This window comes from Pygocentrus nattereri, chromosome 28 (assembly GCF_015220715.1).
Source record: "Pygocentrus nattereri isolate fPygNat1 chromosome 28, fPygNat1.pri, whole genome shotgun sequence".
NCBI lineage: Eukaryota > Metazoa > Chordata > Actinopteri > Characiformes > Serrasalmidae > Pygocentrus > Pygocentrus nattereri.
This window is the reverse complement of record NC_051238.1, coordinates 26,492,236-26,513,988: the sequence shown is the minus strand read 5'-3', so window position 1 is coordinate 26,513,988 and position 21,753 is coordinate 26,492,236. Positions and strand designations below refer to the sequence as shown.

Sequence of the window (21,753 nt, the reverse complement as noted above, 5' to 3'; positions counted from 1 at the left end):
CCAATCAGAAAGAATTTGCTCACAAACAAATGAAGGAAACAGGTGTCAGTTTTCACAAACTGCTTTATGCCAAATTCCTGCCCTTCTTTGGAGACCACACGCACTACCAGTGTTAATTTGGCATTCATGTTGGCCGTACAGACCAGTGATGGAGCTTAACTGTTAGAAAATCCTGTAAGGAAATTACACTGATCAAATTAAAAAGATAAATACCAAGAGATGTAGAGGTTTAATTAAACGATACATTAAAGAGATATATTTTTGAATGTTTCTCAAACATCTGCACTGAGATTTATTGTCTAATAAGAGGTGGAATTTAGTTCTACAGTTAGGAAGCATAAAAAAAGTTTCAAATAAAATAATACATAATGAATAATAAAATAATAATCTGCCAAAAAGTTTCAAATAAAAGAATAAAATCCACAATTAAGTATCAAAATGTCAAATCAGTTGCCAGTTAAATCAAACTTAACTTACTACTTACTATTTAATTACTACTTATTTTCACTTATTCTGACGCAAATGTATTACACATTTTGTCTGTTTGTGCTTCAATTTTCTTTCTACTTGCTGATTTTGCAGATATATTTTTCTGAAATCACTGTTTTGCATCTTTTTAGCTTCTAACTTTTGGCACTTTTTAGCAGGGGCCAGGTTTTAGAGGGCATTCATGCGGACTCTCCATTGGTCAACTGATTTGGACAAACAGGTCTGTGTTGTGTATAACTGGCATATCCGAGATTAAGAGCAATGTTTATCATACTCCTTTTAAATTATTAATGTTACACAAGTTTATGGGTCCTGTGTCAACCTGGGTATAATGATATAACTTAATGTGAGCACTAAAGAACAGATTTAGTTGTTTATGAATGAATGAAGCTGCTCCACCTTTCAGATTCGCAGATGTCCACTAGGGCTAACTCTGCTAGTCATGCTGATAATGGGGCTAAATTGCTTAAATATCTAAAGTTTTTTCACTGTATTAATGTGAAGAAAGTCATTTGGAGCAGCAGCGCTCTGTAAAGTAACATGCTGAGATAGAAAGCCTGTTTCAGTGACCCACACAGACATTCTGTGGGTAGAAACAGCATAACAACTGCTACTGTGACCCTATCTGGCCTAAGCGGCTAACGAGGATGATGATGATGATGATGTCTATCATCTATCTCACAGCAGCAGTAATCACTCTCTTTAGTTCAGTGCTGCATTATTTCCCTCAAGCCCACAGTACCGCAGATTCAACGGTTTCCTGACCCAACACTTGAGCCCAGTAATCCGTTGATGAGCTAGATTAGGTGTTTTAATGTAAGGAACAGTTGAAACCGTGTGGAGCTGGTAGTCTTCCAGAAGCAGGTCTAATAAACCCAGCTACAAAGCCCACCTAGCTGGTTAGCTCTTTAGAGGACATGGCGAGGTAGCGCTAGAAAAATAACCTAGTTTACCTAATGTACTCCAATTTTACACAGGTTGACACAGGACCATCGTGTGTGACAGAAGAACACCTAAACAAACCGAATTAGCTAGAAAGCAGCCGAATACTATTCGGCATAATGTGTAGTCTCATCTTCAAAGTCTGACCAAATTGGAATGAGCCATAAAACTGCTGCAATATCAAGTTTAGCTCAGTTTTGTCCGTTTTCGCCTGAACAATATTAATGTTGTTTTGTTCCAGCCAGTCTGTAAAGCATCTTACAGTTAAGGTTAGGGTGTTTTTCTGTCACAGCTACTGACTGAAAGGCTTGCTCATCTTCAGAGTCTGACCAAATCAGCTGTGGGTCAAATGTGATCTTAAAAGTGTCCGTTTTCTCTTTGTGCGCAAAGTAAGAAGTAAAAACGTTCAAATGGCTTGACCGTCTCCCACAGCTGTCAAACTCATTGCTTTGCGAAATATCAGCAAGGTTAGAATGCTTCTCAACCAATCAGCTTGCATGGCCGGACGTGGTAGGTTAGAATCTTGTGATCAATGATATCAAAAGCTGCATTAAGATTCACAGATTAAGACCAGAACAGAAGGATTTCAGGCATCAGTCCTGAGCCTGAGGTCACTGACAGCACAAACCAGGGCTGGCTCAGTACTATGGTTAGAACAAAAACTTGACTGAACTTCTCTTATAACTTGTTTGACATCAGATATGCATTTAATTGTTAAAACAGCCTTTTCTACTTTTATTTTTAAAAAAGGAAGGTTTGAAATTGGTGTAAAATTATTTAGTACAGAAGGATCTACGCTCCTCTTTCTTTTAGCAGAGGCTTCCAAGGCAGTTAAAAGTGTCTGCAAAGCAGCCAAATGCTGGGTTGAGCCTGCTGGGATGGTTCCACAGTGCTAGGTAGTTTTTAGATAGTTTGGGGATCTCGGCTGTTGGGTTAGTGACTCTGTCGCAGTAACGACCCAGCCAATGGCTTCATTTGTTAAAATCATAACAGATTTTATGATTTTGTTATAACAGAGCCAGTTATCTTCATTAGTCAGCAGCACGGTGTGACGGGGAGCGATGTAGCGGACGCATGTGCAGAGGTAAGCCACTTTTATTGAGGGCAAATCCAAAATCAGGGTCAAGACAGTCCAGGGTCATAGAGCCAATATGGAGAAAACCAGACTATAACCAGCGATACAAACACGACGAGCAAACAGACCAATACATCAAACACAGACCGATACAAAGACCAGCAAACACAACGTGCAAACACAGGGCTTAAATACAGCAGGGATAACGAGGGACAGGTGGAAAACAGGTAGAGACAATCAGAGGAGGAGTTACAAAACAAGGGGCTGGACAAAACCAAAACATGAACACATGGACTGGGAGGGGCCAATCGTGACGCCTCTGACAGGAAAAACTGTAAACTTACATAAAACAGATTTTTAGACCTACTGTTCAGTGGAACCGATACAGTTAGGTGCCGCATTTTTCAAGTGAAATTGACTCACGTTAGCTAATGCTAATGTTAGTTCGCCAGCTACAGCTCTTGTTTCCACCATCAGTCTCGTAGCTGTAACTTAGACCTTTAACCTTATATGCCATTTGTCAATATTTATAGTTGAATATTAGTTCATTTTTAAGAAAACATTAAAAGTACATGTGTAATTTTTTTATTACCTGTGGAAAACATTACTAAGATAGCTATATAGCTAGCTAGCTAAGCTAGCTAATGTAAGCTAAACAGCCCTTTTTTTTCATCCTTGCTTTTACAGACTAAAACAAAAAGCCCAGAATATCTGCATTAAACAACAAAGATAAAATATTAATAAAGATTTCATTTTTATTAATTAGTTTGTCATTAATGAGCAATACTTTAATGATTTTATGTTTTTTGTTCAATAGAGTGTAACAATGTAAATTATTAAAAAATGGAAAATAATGTTTAGGCTACAGGCTCTTATGCATATGATTATAATTGCACATGGCACCGTCAGTTGGGCATGGCAATAGAAACCTAAATGAATGAATGAATGAATAAATAAACACAGTTAAACATAAACCACAGACACCACAACGGCATGAATATGAAAGGGGTCTGTTGTGTGGAAACATAATAGGCTTTGAGCTCCGGCTTGGTAAGAGCGCCCTCTTGTGGTGTATTTTTAAGTAACGGTCAGTTACTTGACTTATCATTTTCATTGTTAACCCTCTGCTGCCTGAATTATTACTTAAAGACAATAAAACGTTTTAATGTGTTTTTGTTGTTTGAAATTGCTTAAATACTGGACACTTTTGAAAAAAATTATTTCTAAAAATTTAGTGGGTTACTTGGTAAATTGTTGCCATTTGTCTACAATGCATAATTGTACCATAGCACCATAAAATAAAATAAAAAAGCACCATCATTTTTTTCCTAAAACATCCTTTTAGCCTTTTATTGAAAACAAATGCAACTCATACTTAGTGAAATGTATAACCCAATATTTACAAATAAACACAATTTCAATTGATATTTGAAATGTGTGGTAATAACAACATCATAATAAGAATTCCTGGTCATGTGATGTCATGAAGTATTTGTCCTTTCAAAGCAAAAGACCCTTTTCCACAATTAAATGACAAAGCACAGATTTTATATTACTGATTTTCAGTAAAATTAAGATAAAAAATAAGTAATTGTTGCCATGTGGCAGCTGTGCAGTAGAGGGTTAACTATGTTTATTGACAAAGAGAAACACTGGTAATAAAAACTCCAATAAGCAGTGTTCTTGCATTTAATCATTTTGGACTTTCCTCAACAATTTATGGATCAACTGTAGCACGGACCCTTCTGTGTCCCAGTTTATGACTCACTAGCTCTATAAACTATAGCTGTGCTTTCTCAGCCTTAATTAAGTTTTCAGTTTATACATTCATTCTTATTTCCTTCAGCAAAGACAGCTTAACGTGTCTCCGAGGTTCAGACGGATTTCCCACAGGGCCTTTCATCTCACACAATAGCAGTAGGGATGGTTTTGGTGCTAATTTGCAGCTCCCAGACTACTTCTTGATTTCTTTCTGGAATAAAACTTTGGCTTCAATCCAAATTCTTCCTCAGACTGGCTCACCAACCGATAAATGAATTTAATGATGCTAACCGAAGCTCCAAATGTACTGAGAATACACTAGACTGACTTTTACAAGTTTGATGAGAAACTTTCTCTCCTATCCAGCCTTGACTAGGAATACATAGATTATGCTATAAATGAAGTAATATTATAGCTTCTAAATGCAGTTGTTCAAATAGTGATCTTATTGTTGCTTGCAAGACATGAGCTAAGCGGTAGCTTTGTTGTTTTATATCTACAGATTTACTGATACTGTTCAAGTTAGCTATTTGTTAATTGTTTTGCATGGATGCCAGGACGAGTTCAGAAAGCAGGGCAAAATGAGCCAGTGCCAAAACCTGGACCACCATTCGTCATTACGGAGTAAACTTTTTAAGTGACTCTTATCTCTTTAGACCTTGAAATTCAGATTAGATGTTCTATGAACTTGACATGTATTTGAAGAGCCAAACTGAAATTTACCCAGGTAAAATATTACATGGGTCAGTGGCCAAAAGGCATGAACAGGCAGAATGTCAAACCATGAAGTGATCAAATTAACAACTCAGTTTCAGTTGGGGGCAGACAATTTCCCAGAAAGTGAAACCTGTCTGTTTTCATCACAGATGCTAGTTACCCCGAAGACACGGACTATATGAGGTTCTGAAAGTAAGTTTTAGGCATTGCCATAGTTGTGATTCAATAAACATTTTATATGGAATCCACAGTCAAGTAAATGTGGATTACACTTTAAATGGTTTGTCACTTCAACATAAAAAATAGCAGTGTGGTAACAAGCAATTTGTCTGGTTTTATTCAACACAAGTACATTGAATGAAATAATGTAAAGCAAAAATTTTGTTTAGATGGACAAAAACAATATTTTGTAAACCAAATCTCAAAAACACTGAAAACACTCAACGTTGATATTTTGCAGTGTGGTAATGCACCACCTGCTGCTGCGATATCTCTGTGATGCCTGCAGTGCCTTCGGTTTCATAGCTTACATGCAGAGGCTTATAATTACAATTTTCTACAACTCATCTAGGAATACTGGAAATGCTTTTAAACATGTGGGTAAATGTGTTCAGCAAGTTGGGTTCATTTTTTCAGGTGTGTAACGCGGAGCGATGATGAGGCGGATGCATGTGCAGAGACAAGCGAGATTTATTAAGTGCAAATCCAAGATAAGGGGTAAGAACAGTCCATGGTCAGATAGCCAAGGCGAAGAGATCGGGGAACAGACATAATGAGAAACACACCAAACAAATCCAACACATCAAACACGATCACACATCCAAACAAAGACCAGCCAAAACTAGGGGCAAACACAAGGATGATGAGGGACAGGTGGAACGAAACAGGGGCGGAGTCACAAAACAAGGGGCAGGACTAGACAGAAAAACAAATGGGCACATGGACGACCAGAAAGGGCACATGGAGGAGTGGGAGGAGCCAATCATGACAAGGTGAAATGTAGAAGTACAGTCTTTTCTAAGGGCTAAGGACTAAGATTAAACACTGTCCAAAAACAATTTCCACCTTTTTCATATCTGTGTGCTGAAACTTGTGGCTATTGGAGAAAAGACTGGCCTGTTTTATCGCTCTAATCGTTATGTGCTTTTTCCCAGAGACGTATTAAGCAAAATTTTGGGCTAAATTTTATTTACCATTGCAAATTCTCTTTAGGCTTTGGCTTAATCTGGGTTTGAGAAACTGGTCACATATCTAATTTACAGTATATACAATCAGTCATGTGACTTCTGTTACTTGTCAGGTACTTCAGCCTTCGGTGTAAAACAAACGAATTAAAAAAAGCACATTTTTCCTCAGGCCAGCAGTTCCCAGTCCTGGTCTTCTTTGTGTTTTCCCTTATCCATTACATGTTTCATCCAATTGGGAGTCCTCTACGATCTCTGCCATTAGAGTTTTCAACTACCTTCTGCCAGCTTTTAATAATCCCATGACTCATATTTTGCTTCTCTTTATGGGGCTGCAGACCAACTTAAGATGCAGAGGTTTGCAGGAAGCTACACAGGGTGGAATATGACAAAGCATCCTTGCACTCACTGCTGCTCTCCCCTGATTCTGACCTGCCACAGCCACTCGTCCCTCACACCCTCCATCTGCAAGCTGAGCAGGTATGTTCAGTCTTCTACCCTGCCATAGACCAGATAAAAGCAGAATACAGAACATAGTAATCCAGCTCTTTTTATTTTCACAATACATAATACATAATATCCTGGCATAGTATTTATAGCGAACAGTGGTCTTTTCAAACTATACTCCATAACATGCTAATACATGCCTGTGAGTTGCACTGACCATACACAGCACTGATGAATAAGAACCAAAATGCTTGGAATATGTTATGCTGAAAATTAAGGTCTTTAACTGAGGTACACTATTTTTAAAAGCTGCACTGAGAAAAAATGAACTTGATGTACAGAGGAACTGACTCATTTTTGACTAGGCATTTAGCTCATTCACATTTCCTTATAGGTCTGTTTTCTGCATTATGTCTAACATACTACACACAACATACCAGCAGGATTTCATCATTATGGCATTAAGGGCAATAAGGCAGTTCCAGACTGCCTTAGTTAGGGTCCACACAGGTTCCAAAGTTGGTGCTGGTGATGAATCCTCCAATAGACCAGTCACCTTTGCAATCACGTCCTTTCTCACAGGGGCAGAAATAGTATGTACCATACAGGGTCTGTGTGGAGTAGAAAATTTTGTGTTTATGTATCAGAGATGCTGCCACTAAACCTTTTCCTTGAGTCGCTATCAGGAAGAAAATGAATTACAGAAGTGCTTTTTTTTGCAACCTTGCGGGTAGCCAGATGCACATGTAGTGACCAGTCTCACGTCTTTTTAATGATAGGAGTCCATGCGCGGAACGTTAATATGTAAAGATGTATGCATCCAAATGCATCCCAGTACCTCTGACTTTTAAATGGTTATGTCATGCTTTACAGGGTGAAGTAGGAGCTGACAAAAAGGTACCACTGTTTATTAATAGGAAACATAGTTAATGCTCAGTGGTCTAGTCCAGTCAGACAATTCTGCCAATGTCAAGTCTCCTTAGACCCTGATATTCAGATTAGATGCTCCATGACCTTCACAGGTTTTTCAAGGTTGTGAAAAGTCAAATCCCTGAAAATTTTCTTAGGTTAAATGCTGCTGCACTTGAATTTATATATTAAAGAAATTATACTTAATATGCTGACAAGGCTGTATTAAAGGGCTAGAAGAGGCCAGAATATTTAAGCTTGATCCACACGTAGCTGGACCGTCAGAGTGGTCTTGAGAGTTACTGCGTGGTGCTGGTGGTGCTGGTCTTTACCTTTTTGGAGCATGTCTCTCACTCTGCACCACGTGGAGCACAGCGAAAGAGGTCGATGCCAGAGGAACGCTGACAGCAGGAGCTCTTACACTGCACACTGAACAAACACAGCTCCCCATTTTTCTGTGGAATAGAAGTTTACATTTACGGCATTTGGCTGACGCTCTTCTCCAGAGCGACTTACAATTTGATCATTTGTACACAGGTAGGCCAAGGTGGTGTTAGGAGTCTTGCCCAAGGACTCTTATTGGTATAGTGTAGGGTGTTTGCCCAGGTGGGGATTGAACCCCAGTCTACAGTGTGAAAGGCAAAGGTGTTAACCACTACACTATACCAAACAAAGTTTAAACAGAGAGAAATACAGAATCAGAAATCAATACAGATACAGTAATATGCAAGATTAATTAATCTGAAGATTATCCTTCTTCACCCTCCACTCTGAAAAATCAAGATTTCATTCTTGGTTCTCAGCTCTGACAGTTCTAAAAAAAATTAAGCAAAAGAGTAAAATTTAAGTGAAGTTTAAATTTTAGCAAAATTGTGTGGAGATTCTTTAAACTTGAAAAAAGTGCTTCAAACTCATTTACAATAAAAGTTATTTAAAGAATCATCCACCAAAAGGTTCTTCAGGTTCTCCCAAAGGTTCTCCCAAAAGTGGTCCTTCCATGGCATCACTCTGAAGAAACCAGGCTTTTGGCAAGCAACTTTAAAGTCAAAGGACAATTGTGCAGTTCTTACCAGGTTGATGATGATTCCCTGAGATTCAGGAACAGCAGAAGGATCATGACTGTGTGGAATATGTGGAGAATCAGGAATTTTAGGAACAGCAGGAGGAGCAGGAATTTTAGGGATTTCAGGAGAAGCTGGCACAGGCCATCAGGCACAGGGTGGTCATTAACAGAACCTCCAACATGGTGTCTTTAGATCATCAGCTGTCCCCAGTCACACTGGCACTGACCAAGCTGGTCCTATATATCAGAGCTGTTATCATGCATAAGGGCCGATGTTAGTAAAGGTCATTCTTTCTCAAGCACAACTAAAGTCCATAACTATGACCTCAAGCATCAGCTGACAGCTGCACAAGCAGAGCAACGTTTCCATTAGGCCACACCAATGACAGAAGGTTAATTCCCACCAGGACCCCTACAACAAGTGTACTAGTTGCAGTTATACTACAATAATACTCATACAGCCATGGCATGGCTTATTACTCTATGTGAAACAAAACTGGGCTTGAACTAAAACTGGTGTCAGCTAGGCAAAACTGAAGGTAAAACCACCCCAAGAACAGCAGGAACTGAAGACAGCACCTGGGGACGTCGATGGGTTTCAAATTTCAGGCAGTTATTGACTGCAACAATGTTGGAGGTTTGCACTGGAGAGGAGAGGAATGAAGGTCAGTAGAGATAAGATGGTATACATGTGTGTGAATGAGAGGGAGGCAGGTGGAAAGGTGAAGATACAAGGAGTAGAGGTCATAAAGGTGGATGACTTCAAATATCTTGGGTCAACCATCCAGAGCAATGGACAGTGCAGAAAAGAGGTGAAGATGGTGCAGGCAGGATGGAGTGGGTGGGGACGGGTGTCAGGGCTGATGTGTGATAGAAGAATAGCAGCAAGAGTGAAAGGGAAGGTCTACAAGACAGCAGTGCGTCCTGTTATGATGTCTGGTTTGGAGACTGTGGTTCTGTCTAAAAGACAGGAGGCTGAGCTGGAGGTGGCGGAGATGAAGATGCTGAGATTTTCGTTGGGAGTGACCAGGATGGACAAGTTTAGAAATGAGCAGATCAGAGGGACAGAGAAGGTGGAGCAGTTTGGAGATAAAGCCAGAGAGGCCAGGTTAAGATGGTTTGGACATGTGTTGAGGAGGAATAGTGGATATATTGGGCAAAGAATGTTGGAGATGGAGCTGCCGGGTAGAAGGAGAAGAGGTAGACCTCAGAGAAGGTTTATGGATGTAGTGAAGGTGGACATGGAGATGGTTGGTGTGAAAGTAGAGGAGGCAATGGTGACCCCTAAAGGGAGCAGCCGAAAGAAGAAGAAGAAGAATTGAATATATGTCATGGATTTATTAAATAATTAAAAAATTTCAAGTATTTTTGGGCCATTTCTGTTTGTCCATTCACCATAAAATATTAACACAATGCAAACGCACAAATGGAGCATTCAAATTCTGCAAAAAAGTAAAAAATGGAGATACAAGGTTTTGTTACCATAGTATGGTACACACCAAAATTTTACTTTAAAAAAAAAACCAAAAAAAGTTTCTTTTAAGAAATTCTGCAGATTTTATTTAAGTTGCTCATAATGTAACTAAATTTGTCACCAAAGGAAAAACCTGAATCCAGAAAAAAATGACACCATTAAGTGTGCAGAGGAAAAGCTTCAAGCCTAGGAATAGTTGGAAATGCTGTAAACCATATGGGTAAATGTGTTCACGAAGTTTGGGGAGTTTCTTTAAACTTAAAAAAGTGCTTCAAACTCATTTACAAAAAATGCAATGAGGGAATACGAACTTCTAAGGGCTAAGACTAAACACTGATTTCACCTGTTCAACCTTTTCATATCTGTATGTTGTAATTTGGGATATTAAAGAAACGACTGGGCTGTTTTATTGCTCTACTCATTATGTGCTGGTTTCCGTAATTTTGGGCTAAACTTTATTTACCATTATTTATAATTTATAATTTTCTTTAGAATCAGCATCAGAATCAGAATCAGAGGAAGTTTTATTGCCATTGTCAATGAACAGGATTCACAGACTAGGAATTTGCTTCGGCATGAAGGTGCAACACAAAAACAAGTAGTAATTAATCTTTGGCTTAATCTGGTTTGAGAAACTGGTGCTGTATCTAAGTTTATTGTATATACAATCAGTCGTGTGACTTCAATTACTTATTAGGTACTTCAGTCTTCAGTGCAAAACAAAAGAATTAAGAAAGTAAATGTTTTCTTCTGTCAAACAGTTTTCAGTTCTAGTCTTGTGAACTCCATTTTTGTATTTTCCCTTATCTAATACACATTTCATCCAATTGTGAGCCCTCTGCGATCTCTGCCATTAGAATTGTAAATTATTCTCTGCCAGCTTTTAATAATCCCATGACTCTAAATCATATTTTGCTTCTCTTTATGGGGCTGCGGGCCAATTTAAGATGCAGAGAGGTTTGCAGGAAGCTACACAAGGTGGAATATGACAAAGCATCCTGGCACTCACTGCTGTTGTCCCGAGGTTCTGACCTGCCAGAGCCACTCGTGCCTCACACCCTCCATCTACGAGCTAATCAGGTATGGTCAGTCTGCCACCCTTTTCATTTTCACAATGCACTCTTGCTTGTTGTGTTCCAAAAAAATAGATTTATTGGGAACATAATATCCTGGCACTGTATATGTAGCGAACAGTGGTCTTTTCACCATATACTCCATGGGACACTAATAATGTGCATAAAAGGCACAGTCACTGTTATATTAAAAGTGTAAATATATCGGCCCTTATTCATTAATATACAGCACAGATTTGACTGCCTTTAATGATAAATGAACAACTGCGTCTGATCCATTAAACTTTCACACAACATGGAAACAAGAAGACATTTGAACACAGAAAATATAGTAAATTAACTTCAATCATTAACATGAAGCATGCCCTAATTCATGCAGATGTCTCCGTATGAAGCCAATAAAACAACAGTGTAAGCCAATGGCTGAGCTTGTAGGCAGCGTTTGAGCTCGAGCAGTCAGTGCACTATCCTCCTACAGTCCAAACGTTTTTAAACGCAATTAAATTGGAAAGAATAAGATGTGACAAAAAATAAAATGTATGATGTGATTGTGCAGTGTGACTATTTTTCAAAAAAAATTTTACCTGGAATAGTTCCAGCAGTTGTTGTCACCAAGTGAAATCAGGTTTGCCCCGTGCACAAATTATTATCATTGTTATTTTCTATTTTTATTCTTATCGGTGGCATTTTAGATGATTCTGATAATAGTTTTGGTGAAGTTAACTGCAAAACAAGCACTTATTTTCAAGTTGTAAAAACATTACATTCAAATTTACACACATTCTTACTAAACTAGAGTTTACGACAAAAATGACATTGTTGAATATTAAAACTGATTACAGTGCATGAAATCAAGCACCACCCTGACAGTACCTCATTTACATTTACATTTACATAAGTCACTCCCTAATTCATGCAGATGAGGTCTGTTAGTTGCATTCATTTTACGATCATGTTTGACCACATGCAACACTGATGAATAATAGTCACAATGCTTTATGTTATGCTGATAATTGAGGTCTTTCACTAAAGTACGCTATTAAAATATTTTAAAAACTGCACTGAGAAAGAAAATTGAGACACATCACCTGCTGTAAAGAGGAACTGACTCATTTTGACTTGCATTTAGCTCATTCACATTTCCTTATAGATCTATGGTTTCTGCATTATATTTAATGTACTATGCATAGCATACCAGCATGATTTTATCATTAGAGCTTTAAGGGCATTAAGGATGTTCCAGACAGCCTCAGTGGGGAGAGTTGGGGTCCGTGCAGGTTCCAAAGTTGGTGTTGGTGATTGATCCTCCAATAGACCAGTCACCTTCGCACTTAAGTCCGTTCTCACAGGGGCAGTAGTAGTACGTACCATACAGGGTCTATGTGGAGTAGAACATGCTTAGTTTAGACATCAGAGATGCTCCATTTAAACATTTTCATTGATCTGAAATCATGTGTAGACCTGAACTTCCTCAAACTCGACTGTAGGCTTCACCTCTGCACAAGTAAACAGTCCTTCTTGGGTTCTTTCAACACTGTAATTGTATGTAGGATTTGAGGATGTGGGGATTTGGAGACCTCTCTGGTTGAAATATTTAATTGCATGCAATACACGGAAGAACATTTTGTAATGGTGGTTGTGCTTCGGACCCCTGAGTGTGTTGAAAGAGTATTTGACAAGAGCTTGGTCTAGTCCAGTCAGTGTTGTAGGAAGGTTGTACTAATGCCAAAACCTGGATTTCCACGGGCGACAATTCCAGACTAGACCATTAAGTGACTCTTATCAGTCTCTTCAGACCCGGATATTTAGATTAGATGTTCTATGACCTTGACATGTTTTTGAAGGGCCAAGCTGTGAAAAGTCCTCCCTTGAAAATTTGCTTAGGTCAAACGTTGTTGCATTTGAATTTCTATATTATAGAAATTTTATTTTGCCGACGAGGCTGTATTAAACGGTTGGAACAGGTCCGAATACTCAAAGATTTAATAAGTTAATGCATCTCTTTGACAGCTTCAACCTCAGTTACATTGAGCTGTACTGATCCACACGTAGCTGGACCGTCAGAGTGGTCTTGAGAGTTACTGTGTGGTGCTGGTGGTGCTGGTCTTCACCTTTTTGGAGCATGTCTCTCGTTCTGCAGCACGTGGAGCACAGCGAAAGAGGTCGATGCCAGAGGAACGATGGCAGCAGGAGCTCTTACACTGCACACTGAACAAACACAGCTCCCCATTTTTCTACATAACAAAAGTTATATAGAAAAGAGAGAAAGAGAAAAAATCCAGAATCAGAAATAAATACAGATCAGTAATATGCAAGATGATTAACCTGAAGATTATGATGAAATGAAACATAAAAACATTAAAAGATTATAAAATTATAGCAAAACATTATAAAACATTATCATTCCACACCCTCCACTCTTAAAATAAAGATTTCATACCTGGTTCTCCGCTTGGACAGACAGTTCTATAAACATTTGCTATAGAACATCTTCACGTTATGCAGAGATTCTTAAAAAAGTGCGTCAAACTTTTTTTTAATTAATCATCCACTGAAAAGTTCTTCAGGGAACCAAAAGTGGTTCTTCTGTGGCACATCACTCTGAAGAAAGCAGTTTGGCACATTTATTTAAGAGCATATAGCAAAGCCAAGGACACACACAAGTTATGCAGCTCTTACCAGGTTGATGATAATTCCTTCATCCTCAGGAACAGCAGGAGGATCATGAATATGAGGAACATGTGGAGAATCAGGGATATCAGGAATAGCAGGAGGAGCAGGAATATGAGGAATATCAGGAGAAGCTGGCAGAGCCACGGCTGTCAGGCACAGGGTGGTCATTAACAGCGCCTCCAACATGGTGTCTTTAGATCATCAGCTGTCCAGTCACACTGGCACTGACCAAGCTGGTCCTATATATCAGAGCTGTTATCATGCATAAGGGCCAATGTTAGTAAAGGTCATTCTTTCTCAAACACAACTAAAGTACATAACTATGACCTCAAGCATCAGCTGACAGCTGCACAAGCAGAGCAACGTTTCCATTAGGCCACACCAGGGGTTAGCAAGGCAAGTTTTAAGAAGAGCCATTTTGTCCTTTCAGCAAAAATCAAACCACCTATAGCCTCTTTTCCCGCATCTCCGGCAGGAAACTTTGCCTTGATTTTTACAAGGCTTTTCCTAATTTTCCTGTTTCACCTTATATAGTGCCTACTGTATCATTTAAGGTGGAACAGGAAAAATATGCTGGTGAAAGAGAAGCTGACTTCAGCTTTGTGAGTTTTTGGTGTTTGACAGTTTCTCATTGTAGATTTACTGTTAGAACCATCAGCAGAGCTTTATTTTACCTTAAAGTGGAATTATTTTATTTTTACCTAAAAATCTTAAACTTTTTTAAATCTAATACTCTGTTTTTGTATTTATATGGTGTAGCACGGCATGTGGGCTCAAGGAAGACGCTGGGGGCAGGTGTCAAGGTCGCAGCAGCCATTTCTTTAATTTCATCCAAAATAAACGAAACAACCAAAACCAACACAACCCACTTTTCAGCCCTTCCTTCACAGGAGCTGTTCAGGCATGATGGTTTTCTCTCTCTATCTCTCTCTCTCTCTCTCTCTCTCTCTCTGTCTATCTCTCTCTCTGTCTCTCTCTCTCTCTCTCTCTCTCTCTCTGTCTCTCTCTCTCTCTCTCTCTCTCTCTGTCTATCTCTCTCTCTGTCTCTCTCTCTCTCCATCTCTCTCTCTCTGTCTCTCTCTCTCTCTTGCTCTCCCTCTCTCTCTCTGTCTCTCTCTCTCTCTCTCTCTCTCTCTCTCTGTCTCTCTCTCTCTCTCTCTATCTCTCTCCCTCTCTCTCTCTCTCTCTCTCTCTCCCTCTCTCTCTGTCTATCTCTCTCTCTCTGTCTCTCTCTCCCTCTCTCTCTCTCTCACTCTCTCTCTCTTGCTCTCCCTCTCTCTCTCTGTCTCTCTCTCTCTCTCTCTCTCTCTCTCTCTCTCTCTCTCTCACTCTCTCTCTCTCTATCTCTCTCTCTCTCTGTCTCTCTCTCCCTCTCTCTCTCTCTCTCTGCTCCCTTTCAGCTCTTTTTAAAGGAGCTCCGCCTCCTCGTTACCGCCTCCACCTGGCAGCTCGGCCGCCTGGGCCAAACGGCAGATGTAGTGAGGCGTCCTCGCTGCGTAACGGGGGCGGGTCCAGGTGCCGAAGCTCTGGACTCGCTCCTTGCCGGCACCGTCGTGGTCGTCCTCCTCCCCCCACCGTCACTCTGGGTGTTTGGGCCACCTTCCTTCCGGCTCTCGTGGCCGGTATAGTCGGAGCCCGGGGCGCGGGCGCATGCCACAGTGGTCATTTATTAATACTAAATATAAATGACTGAATGACTGAATGACTGAATGAAAAGATTTTATTGTCACATAGTCACCAGAGTAACCAGCGGAATTGCGATCAACCCGTCCGAGCACATACAATATAACAAGGGGGGAGACAGGACAGGAAGACGGGAATAATGGAACAGAGAAACGGAATACATTGGGTGAGGGAGGAGACCATCCGGATCTGCAGCCATTAATCCGGCACCATACCGGGGGATAAAAGCGGCGAAGGCGTTGGGAAGGGGAAGGGGGAGGGGTAGGAGGGACGGTAGGAGGGAGGGGAGGGGGGGAGAAGGGCCTGAAGAAGGCGCCCTGCTTGGCATCCCAGTCCAGGTATCTCAGTTCGCAGGGTGGTATGGCGATAACACAGGAAAATTGCCATGGAGACAACCTTGATCGGGCCCAGGCAGAGTCAACAGTCAGCAGGAATCCAGGGAAGTGGCGGAGGATGAAGAGCGTCTTGCAGCAGTGTTCCTCTGGGGGAGATGGGATGTACCAGCCAAGGCCAAGGCCTGCGCTGATACGGGGAGCTGAAAGCAGATAAGAAGGTGTAGCAGGCTTCAAACGAGTAGCCTTATTTTTTACTGTAGCTCACCAAGTCCATTATGGTCACTCCAACGATCCATTTTCCTTTGCAAAGCCGCCAACTTCTCCACGATGTTATCCAGGGTACGACTTACAGTCAAAGTCTGAGTGTTGACAGCTCTCCCCACCACGTCAATCATGTCAGACAGCTTCAAAGGGCCGTGGACAGCTGCCCCCATTCTGCGAATTTCACGATACACCAGGGCAATGCCTAATCCAATCAGCAAAACACCTGTGATCATGGTGCCGAATAGGTACATCCTCAATATCCTCCACGGAGAGAGCCGCCAGGCACATGACACGCCACCTCTCCCATGCGTCCATCGTGTAGCCAGCTGCAAACGTTCCGGCAGGACAGGCTGGTTCCCCCGAACCAGAACTTCTCATCGAGAAGATGGTGTCAATTGCGGTGAGAGACCATTTGATCAAATTCATTTTTTAGGTTTGAAGAACAGCGCGGAGAGATTCTCTCAGTAAAGAGCTCAGACAGTAGACTAGACTCAGAGCGAAGCAGGAGAGATAAGGGAGAGCAGAGGGACAAAGTGCGACTGCCTTTGTTGAGAGCCAAAGTAGAAGTTATATCTCACCTTTAAAACAGATATTTATAGATTATAGATTTAACTTTCTGTCAAAACAGTCACTAAGCAGAACTTATTCATTCAGGAGATATTGACATTAGATATAAGATAATCTGCTGACATTAAAGTCAAAGGAAAATAAGTGAAACAGGAGTTTTCAAAACTAGAGAAAAACTAAATAAAAGTCACAAACACACACAGACTCTTCTTACTACGCAGTGACAGCACTACCTGCTGCACCACCACGCCACCATCAGCTAAAAAGTACTTGCCAAAACCTGCCAATCAAAGTTGACCTCAACATCACTGAATGTGCTTTGGGACTACTACAGAAAATGCAACCAACTTCCAAGGGGTGTGGAAAACTATCTCTGCATATTTCTTTGAAAGAATGCAGGCAAATCTCCTTAAATGTATGGAAGCCATAATAAAGGCAAAAGCCTCTTGTTACATTAATAGAAAATAGGAATTATTTCCCACTTAAATTTATCATTTTAAACCTTTTGTAGTTTTAAAAAAATGTGTGGCTTTTTTAAAAAAGACTGTGGCTCTGTCTAAAAGACAGGAGGCTGAGCTGGAGGTGGCGGAGATGAAGATGCTGAGATTTTCGTTGGGAGTGACCAGGATGGACAAGATTAGAAATGAGCAGATCAGAGGGACAGTGAAGGTGGAGCAGTTTGGAGATAAAGCCAGAGAGGCCAGGTTGAGATGGTTTGGACATGTGTTGAGGAGGAATAGTGGATATATTGGGCAAAGAATGTTGGAGATGGAGCTGCCGGGTAGAAGGAGAAGAGGTAGACCTCAGAGAAGGTTTATGGATGGAGTGAAGGTGGACATGGAGATGGTTGGTGTGAAAGTAGAGGAGGCAGTGGATAGGGCAAGATGGAGGCAGATGATCCGCTGTGGCGACCCCTAAAGGGAGCAGCCGAAAGAAGAAGATGGTATGCTGTTGAAGTTAAAGCAATAATAATAAACGAAAATAAATACTCTCGAATTGTGGTGGTTAACGTGAAATTCTTTGTTCACCAGAGTTGAGCCTAATGACCCAAATGAGACAATAGACTTATATTACAATATACAGTGAGGTCTGTAAACATGTGGACGTCAACAAAGTTGATGAGCTTCATTCGCTAATATCGTCCTGCGTTTTTCTTACATTTGTAAACTGAGCAAATGTCAGAATCTTTGTGAAAACTTTGGGTGGTTTTTAAGAAGAATAAGACATGATTTTTAGGAATGATTGGTAAATGAGGCCCATTGTTATTTTAGTTCATCTATCACAGCGCATTGGACAGAAGAGACAAAGCTCACCTTGTACCAGAATGACAGGAAGAGACGTGTATGGAGAAGGGAAGGAACTGCTCCTGACTAAAGCACACTACCTCCTTTGTCAAGCATGGTGGAGGTAGTATTATGGCGTGAGTATGTGTGGGTGCCAGTGGATCTGATTCTCTTGTATTTATTGTATCTGTTAATGATGTGACTGCAGGATAAATTCCAAAGTGTATAGGGCTACATTATCTGATGAGATCCAGCCAAATGCTTCAAAACTCATTGGACAGTGCTTTACAGTGCAGCCAGACAATGGCCTGAAACATAGTGTGAAAGCAACCCAAGATTTCTTTAGGCAATGAAACGAAATGTTCTACAATTGGCAAGTCTGTCACCTGACCTCAGTCCAATCAAGCTTTAATTTCTATTACTGAAGGTAAAACTGCCCCAAGAACAGCAGGAACTGAAGACAGCTGTAGACGCAGTCCTGGCAGAGCATTGCCAGGGAAGAAACCCAGCACCCAAATTCTGAATACTTCTAAAGTTAATCCTGGGCTGTGATGGGTTTAGTCATGTATTACAGTGAGATAAAAACAGAAACACATTCCGAATTCAATGCCAAACTGCACACCTTTACAACTAGATATCCAGTATATCTTGTTTATCTCTGATCAGTAGATGCCCTTTTATTGCCCCACGCCGAGGGCTTCTGGCCAGAATCTTCTCCATGACATTCACCAAGTATTAGACAGAACCTGAAGTCAATGCCTGGTGTATATCTAATTACTCTGATAAACTGTTTCGTCACCTTATTCTTCTGATTACGTTACCATGCATAATTTATATCTGACACCTTTGTTGGCTGGGATATTGTTTCTGACACCAAAGGACAGGTGTCTGCGGTGTTCTCTGACTTCACTCACAGTACCTCTCTGTTGGATGGGGTAATAATACTGGGGACTTTTAGAGAAATTTTAAGGGGATAGCCAGTGAGCTCAGAATAACCAGGTGCTGCTGATGGACGTAAGATGTACCTTTTTTTGCAGTGAACAGAGACCACCACACGCTTTTGGGTTTTCTCGTCTTGCCGGTTTGCTTTAACTCACTGCCAATATGGAGAAGATGCTTCCTGCCCAAGAGGCAGCTAAAATCTACCACACCAACTATGTGAGAAATGCCAGAGCTATTGGTGTGCTCTGGGCTATTTTCTCAATTTGCTTCGCTATCATCACCGTGGTGGTGTTCATCCAGCCCTACTGGATTGGTGACAGCGTGAACACCCCGCAGGCGGGATACTTCGGTCTCTTCTACTACTGCATCGGCAACCCCATCACCTCAGAGCTGGTGTGTAAGGGGAGCGTTCTGGACTTTAACTCAATTCCTTCAGGGGCCTTCAAGACTGCCATGTTCTTCGTTGGCACCTCTATGCTGCTTAATGTGGGCACCATAATCTGCTTCAGTCTCTTCTTCTTCTGCAACGCGGGCAGCGTTTACAAGATATGCGCCTGGATGCAAACCGCATCAGGTAACAAGAAACGTTATTCTCTTCTCAAACTGAGCTGAAGTGTCTTCCAAAGAACAGATTCATATTAAACGCCCCTAACTAGAAAAACCAGCTGGTCATCACCAAAACCATACTGACACTGTTGGGAACAAAATCTCCAAAATGGTCAATTTACAGGTGAAGAAAAAACATTCCTACCTTTTAATTGAAGTTAATATAAGTGCCAATGACTAACGATTTCCAAAATTACAATTTCTAAAAATTTGATTAAAGAGCATTTTATATCTCCATATATTTGCCTATTACATCTATGCATACTTTCTTTTTTAAATATAGTTCATTTTATTAAAGCTTTTTATTAAAATCGTACTGGTCTGGTTGAACCATTTGACTTCCTGGTTGTGCCACCTTTTCAGACTAATTTCAAATTAAACAGGCATCTACTGAGACACCTGTAGAAACCTTTGTCCTTGAACTTGCCAAACTATTTTATTTAGACTTAAATAAAATATATAATTGAATTTCCTTTTTTCTGATTTAACATATACGGTTGGATGGCTGTATCAACTGACAGTGTTAGACTTTTGGAGGCAAAAAGAAGCTAAAATAAATGATATAGATGCACTTAAAATTGCTTCACAGTGAAGACGTACTGTTCAATAATTTGATACGTCATGGATTTATTAAATAATCTTTTGGGGAAATAATGGACACAAAATTCGCCTGTCAGTGAACAAGAGATTTTTTCAAGTGTTTCGGGACAATTTCTGTTCATCACCACCAGTTTTAACACAACTTTAAGGGCAAATGGAGCTTTCAAATTCTGCAAAAACAGAGAGCTGGAATTGGAAAAGGAGGTTTTGTTGCGATAGCAACAAACAAACAAACCAGACCAGCACAAAGCTGTTTTTATCAGGAGGGATTTGGTTACATGTGTAATGGACAGATCTCAGGACGCCGCTCTGCTGAAAAGCTTTCATTTAGAGTCAATAATAACACATAGAGTGAAGCGATCCAGACACCAAAAGGTGTTTTATTCAATATCTTACATATTTTGTGATGAAGAATTCATTAAATGATAAATATACAAAAATGTTGTCAGGTTTTTGCAACATAAATTGAGGCATTCTGGATGTTTATTATAAAAAGTTATTATAACTTAATGTTATAGTCATTTTAGAAGCATCTATGACTCTTCATAATGTCTAAGTATTTGAGACTAGTTAAGTTTCACAAAGTACATTAGAATCATTTTATACATTTCTGCAATTGAACTGGTTTGATTTTATTCAAGATATGAATTCCAAACCTTTGAAGTGTAGTGTATACTTTTCTATCTTTACAGTCTGACACTACAGGCAGCAGGACGTGATGCAGTAGTGAGTTAATGGGGTGTGTGGTCTCTGTGCTGCAGCTGCGCTGTTGGTGATGGGCTGTATGATTTACCCGGACGGCTGGGACTCAGCTGAGGTAAAGCGAATGTGCGGAGAGAGGACCGGTAAATACACCTTGGGTAACTGCACTGTCCGCTGGGCTTACATCCTCGCCATCATCTGCATCCTGGACGCACTCATGCTGTCTCTGCTCGCCTTCACTCTTGGCAACCGGCAGGACAAACTGCTACCTGACGAATTTCAGATGGATGGAGAAGGTAAGACTCACACCTGCATTTCCAGTATTTAAAACAAGAACTAGGAGAACGAGGAAAGTAGAGAGCGTAGCTCACTGCTTGACGTAGACTGGACGACAAAGTAGAGATGGCCTACAGTGACCATCAGAAGTTAAACCATATATATTAACGTTGGTAATGATTATTGAAATCTTGCAGCCAACACCATTTAAGTGTAATCAAGCAATTTGGTGTGAGGTTTCAAATGTCTACAGAGCCTCTGAAATTTGTGCATTTGTGTAAAACGGTGTTTTTATTTTTTATCTGAGCACCATAGTATGCCATGCATCAAAATTTTAAAGGGAAAAAAAAGCATCCTTTCAAAAGCTCTGCAGATTTTATTTAAGGTGCTCACAATGTAACTCAATTTTGTCACCACAGGAAAAGCCTAAATCCAAAGTTTGGAAAAAGGTGACAGTATTAAGTATGCCGAGGAACACGGACCAGTGACCTGGACGGACGGACGGATGGATGGATTACATTCTGACTTCAATCCAGCTGCTGTTAATTCAGTGAAACACAGTGTAAAAATTCATCTACAGCAATAGACATATTTTAGAATTATTATATAGAATTATTTTTTTGATAATTTGCCATTTCCACCCGCCCCTATCTGAGACATTTTAATGCATGTGGGAATACAGAATATT

The 21,753-nt window shown here is 40.3% G+C and overlaps 2 protein-coding genes and 1 long non-coding RNA gene across 3 annotated transcripts; 1 reads left to right on the top strand and 2 right to left on the bottom strand.

Moving 5' to 3' along the window:
• Positions 1-7,072: 7,072 nt before the first annotated feature.
• On the bottom strand, positions 7,073-8,730 carry LOC108442379. Its single transcript, XR_005129792.1, has 3 exons — positions 8,595-8,730; positions 7,857-7,979; positions 7,073-7,226 (listed from the first exon to the last, which is right to left on the bottom strand). It is a non-coding gene; the product is annotated as an uncharacterized LOC108442379 (long non-coding RNA).
• A 1,412-nt stretch (positions 8,731-10,142) lies between these two features.
• LOC108442375 (colipase-like) lies at positions 10,143-14,009 on the bottom strand. Its single transcript, XM_017722383.2, has 3 exons — positions 13,814-14,009; positions 13,246-13,368; positions 10,143-12,512 (listed from the first exon to the last, which is right to left on the bottom strand). Exons 1-3 carry the CDS (start codon positions 13,991-13,993, stop codon positions 12,384-12,386), a joined length of 432 nt encoding a protein of 143 aa, XP_017577872.1. The 5' UTR covers positions 13,994-14,009; the 3' UTR covers positions 10,143-12,383.
• Positions 14,010-18,934: 4,925 nt separating this feature from the next.
• lhfpl5b (LHFPL tetraspan subfamily member 5b) lies at positions 18,935-21,616 on the top strand. The gene is made up of 3 exons (XM_017722396.2): positions 18,935-19,455; positions 20,849-21,085; positions 21,485-21,616. The coding sequence occupies exons 1-3, from the start codon at positions 19,044-19,046 to the stop codon at positions 21,493-21,495; spliced, it is 660 nt and encodes a 219-aa protein (XP_017577885.1). The 5' UTR covers positions 18,935-19,043; the 3' UTR covers positions 21,496-21,616.
• Positions 21,617-21,753: the final 137 nt, after the last annotated feature.

Bases quoted from the DNA above. Each gene is read 5' to 3' on its own strand.
- LOC108442375 (XM_017722383.2), bottom strand. From the start codon at position 13,993: ATGTTGGAGGCGCTGTTAATGACCACCCTGTGCCTGACAGCCGTGGCT. The intron at 13,369-13,813 runs GTAAGAGCTGCA...TTTGTTATGTAG, and splicing joins AAGGAATTATCATCAACCTG to AAAAATGGGGAGCTGTGTTT. The intron at 12,513-13,245 runs GTGAAGACCAGC...TACTCCACATAG, and splicing joins GAGAGACATGCTCCAAAAAG to ACCCTGTATGGTACGTACTA.
- lhfpl5b (XM_017722396.2), top strand. From the start codon at position 19,044: ATGGAGAAGATGCTTCCTGCCCAAGAGGCAGCTAAAATCTACCACACC. The intron at 19,456-20,848 runs GTAACAAGAAAC...TCTGTGCTGCAG, and splicing joins CTGGATGCAAACCGCATCAG to CTGCGCTGTTGGTGATGGGC.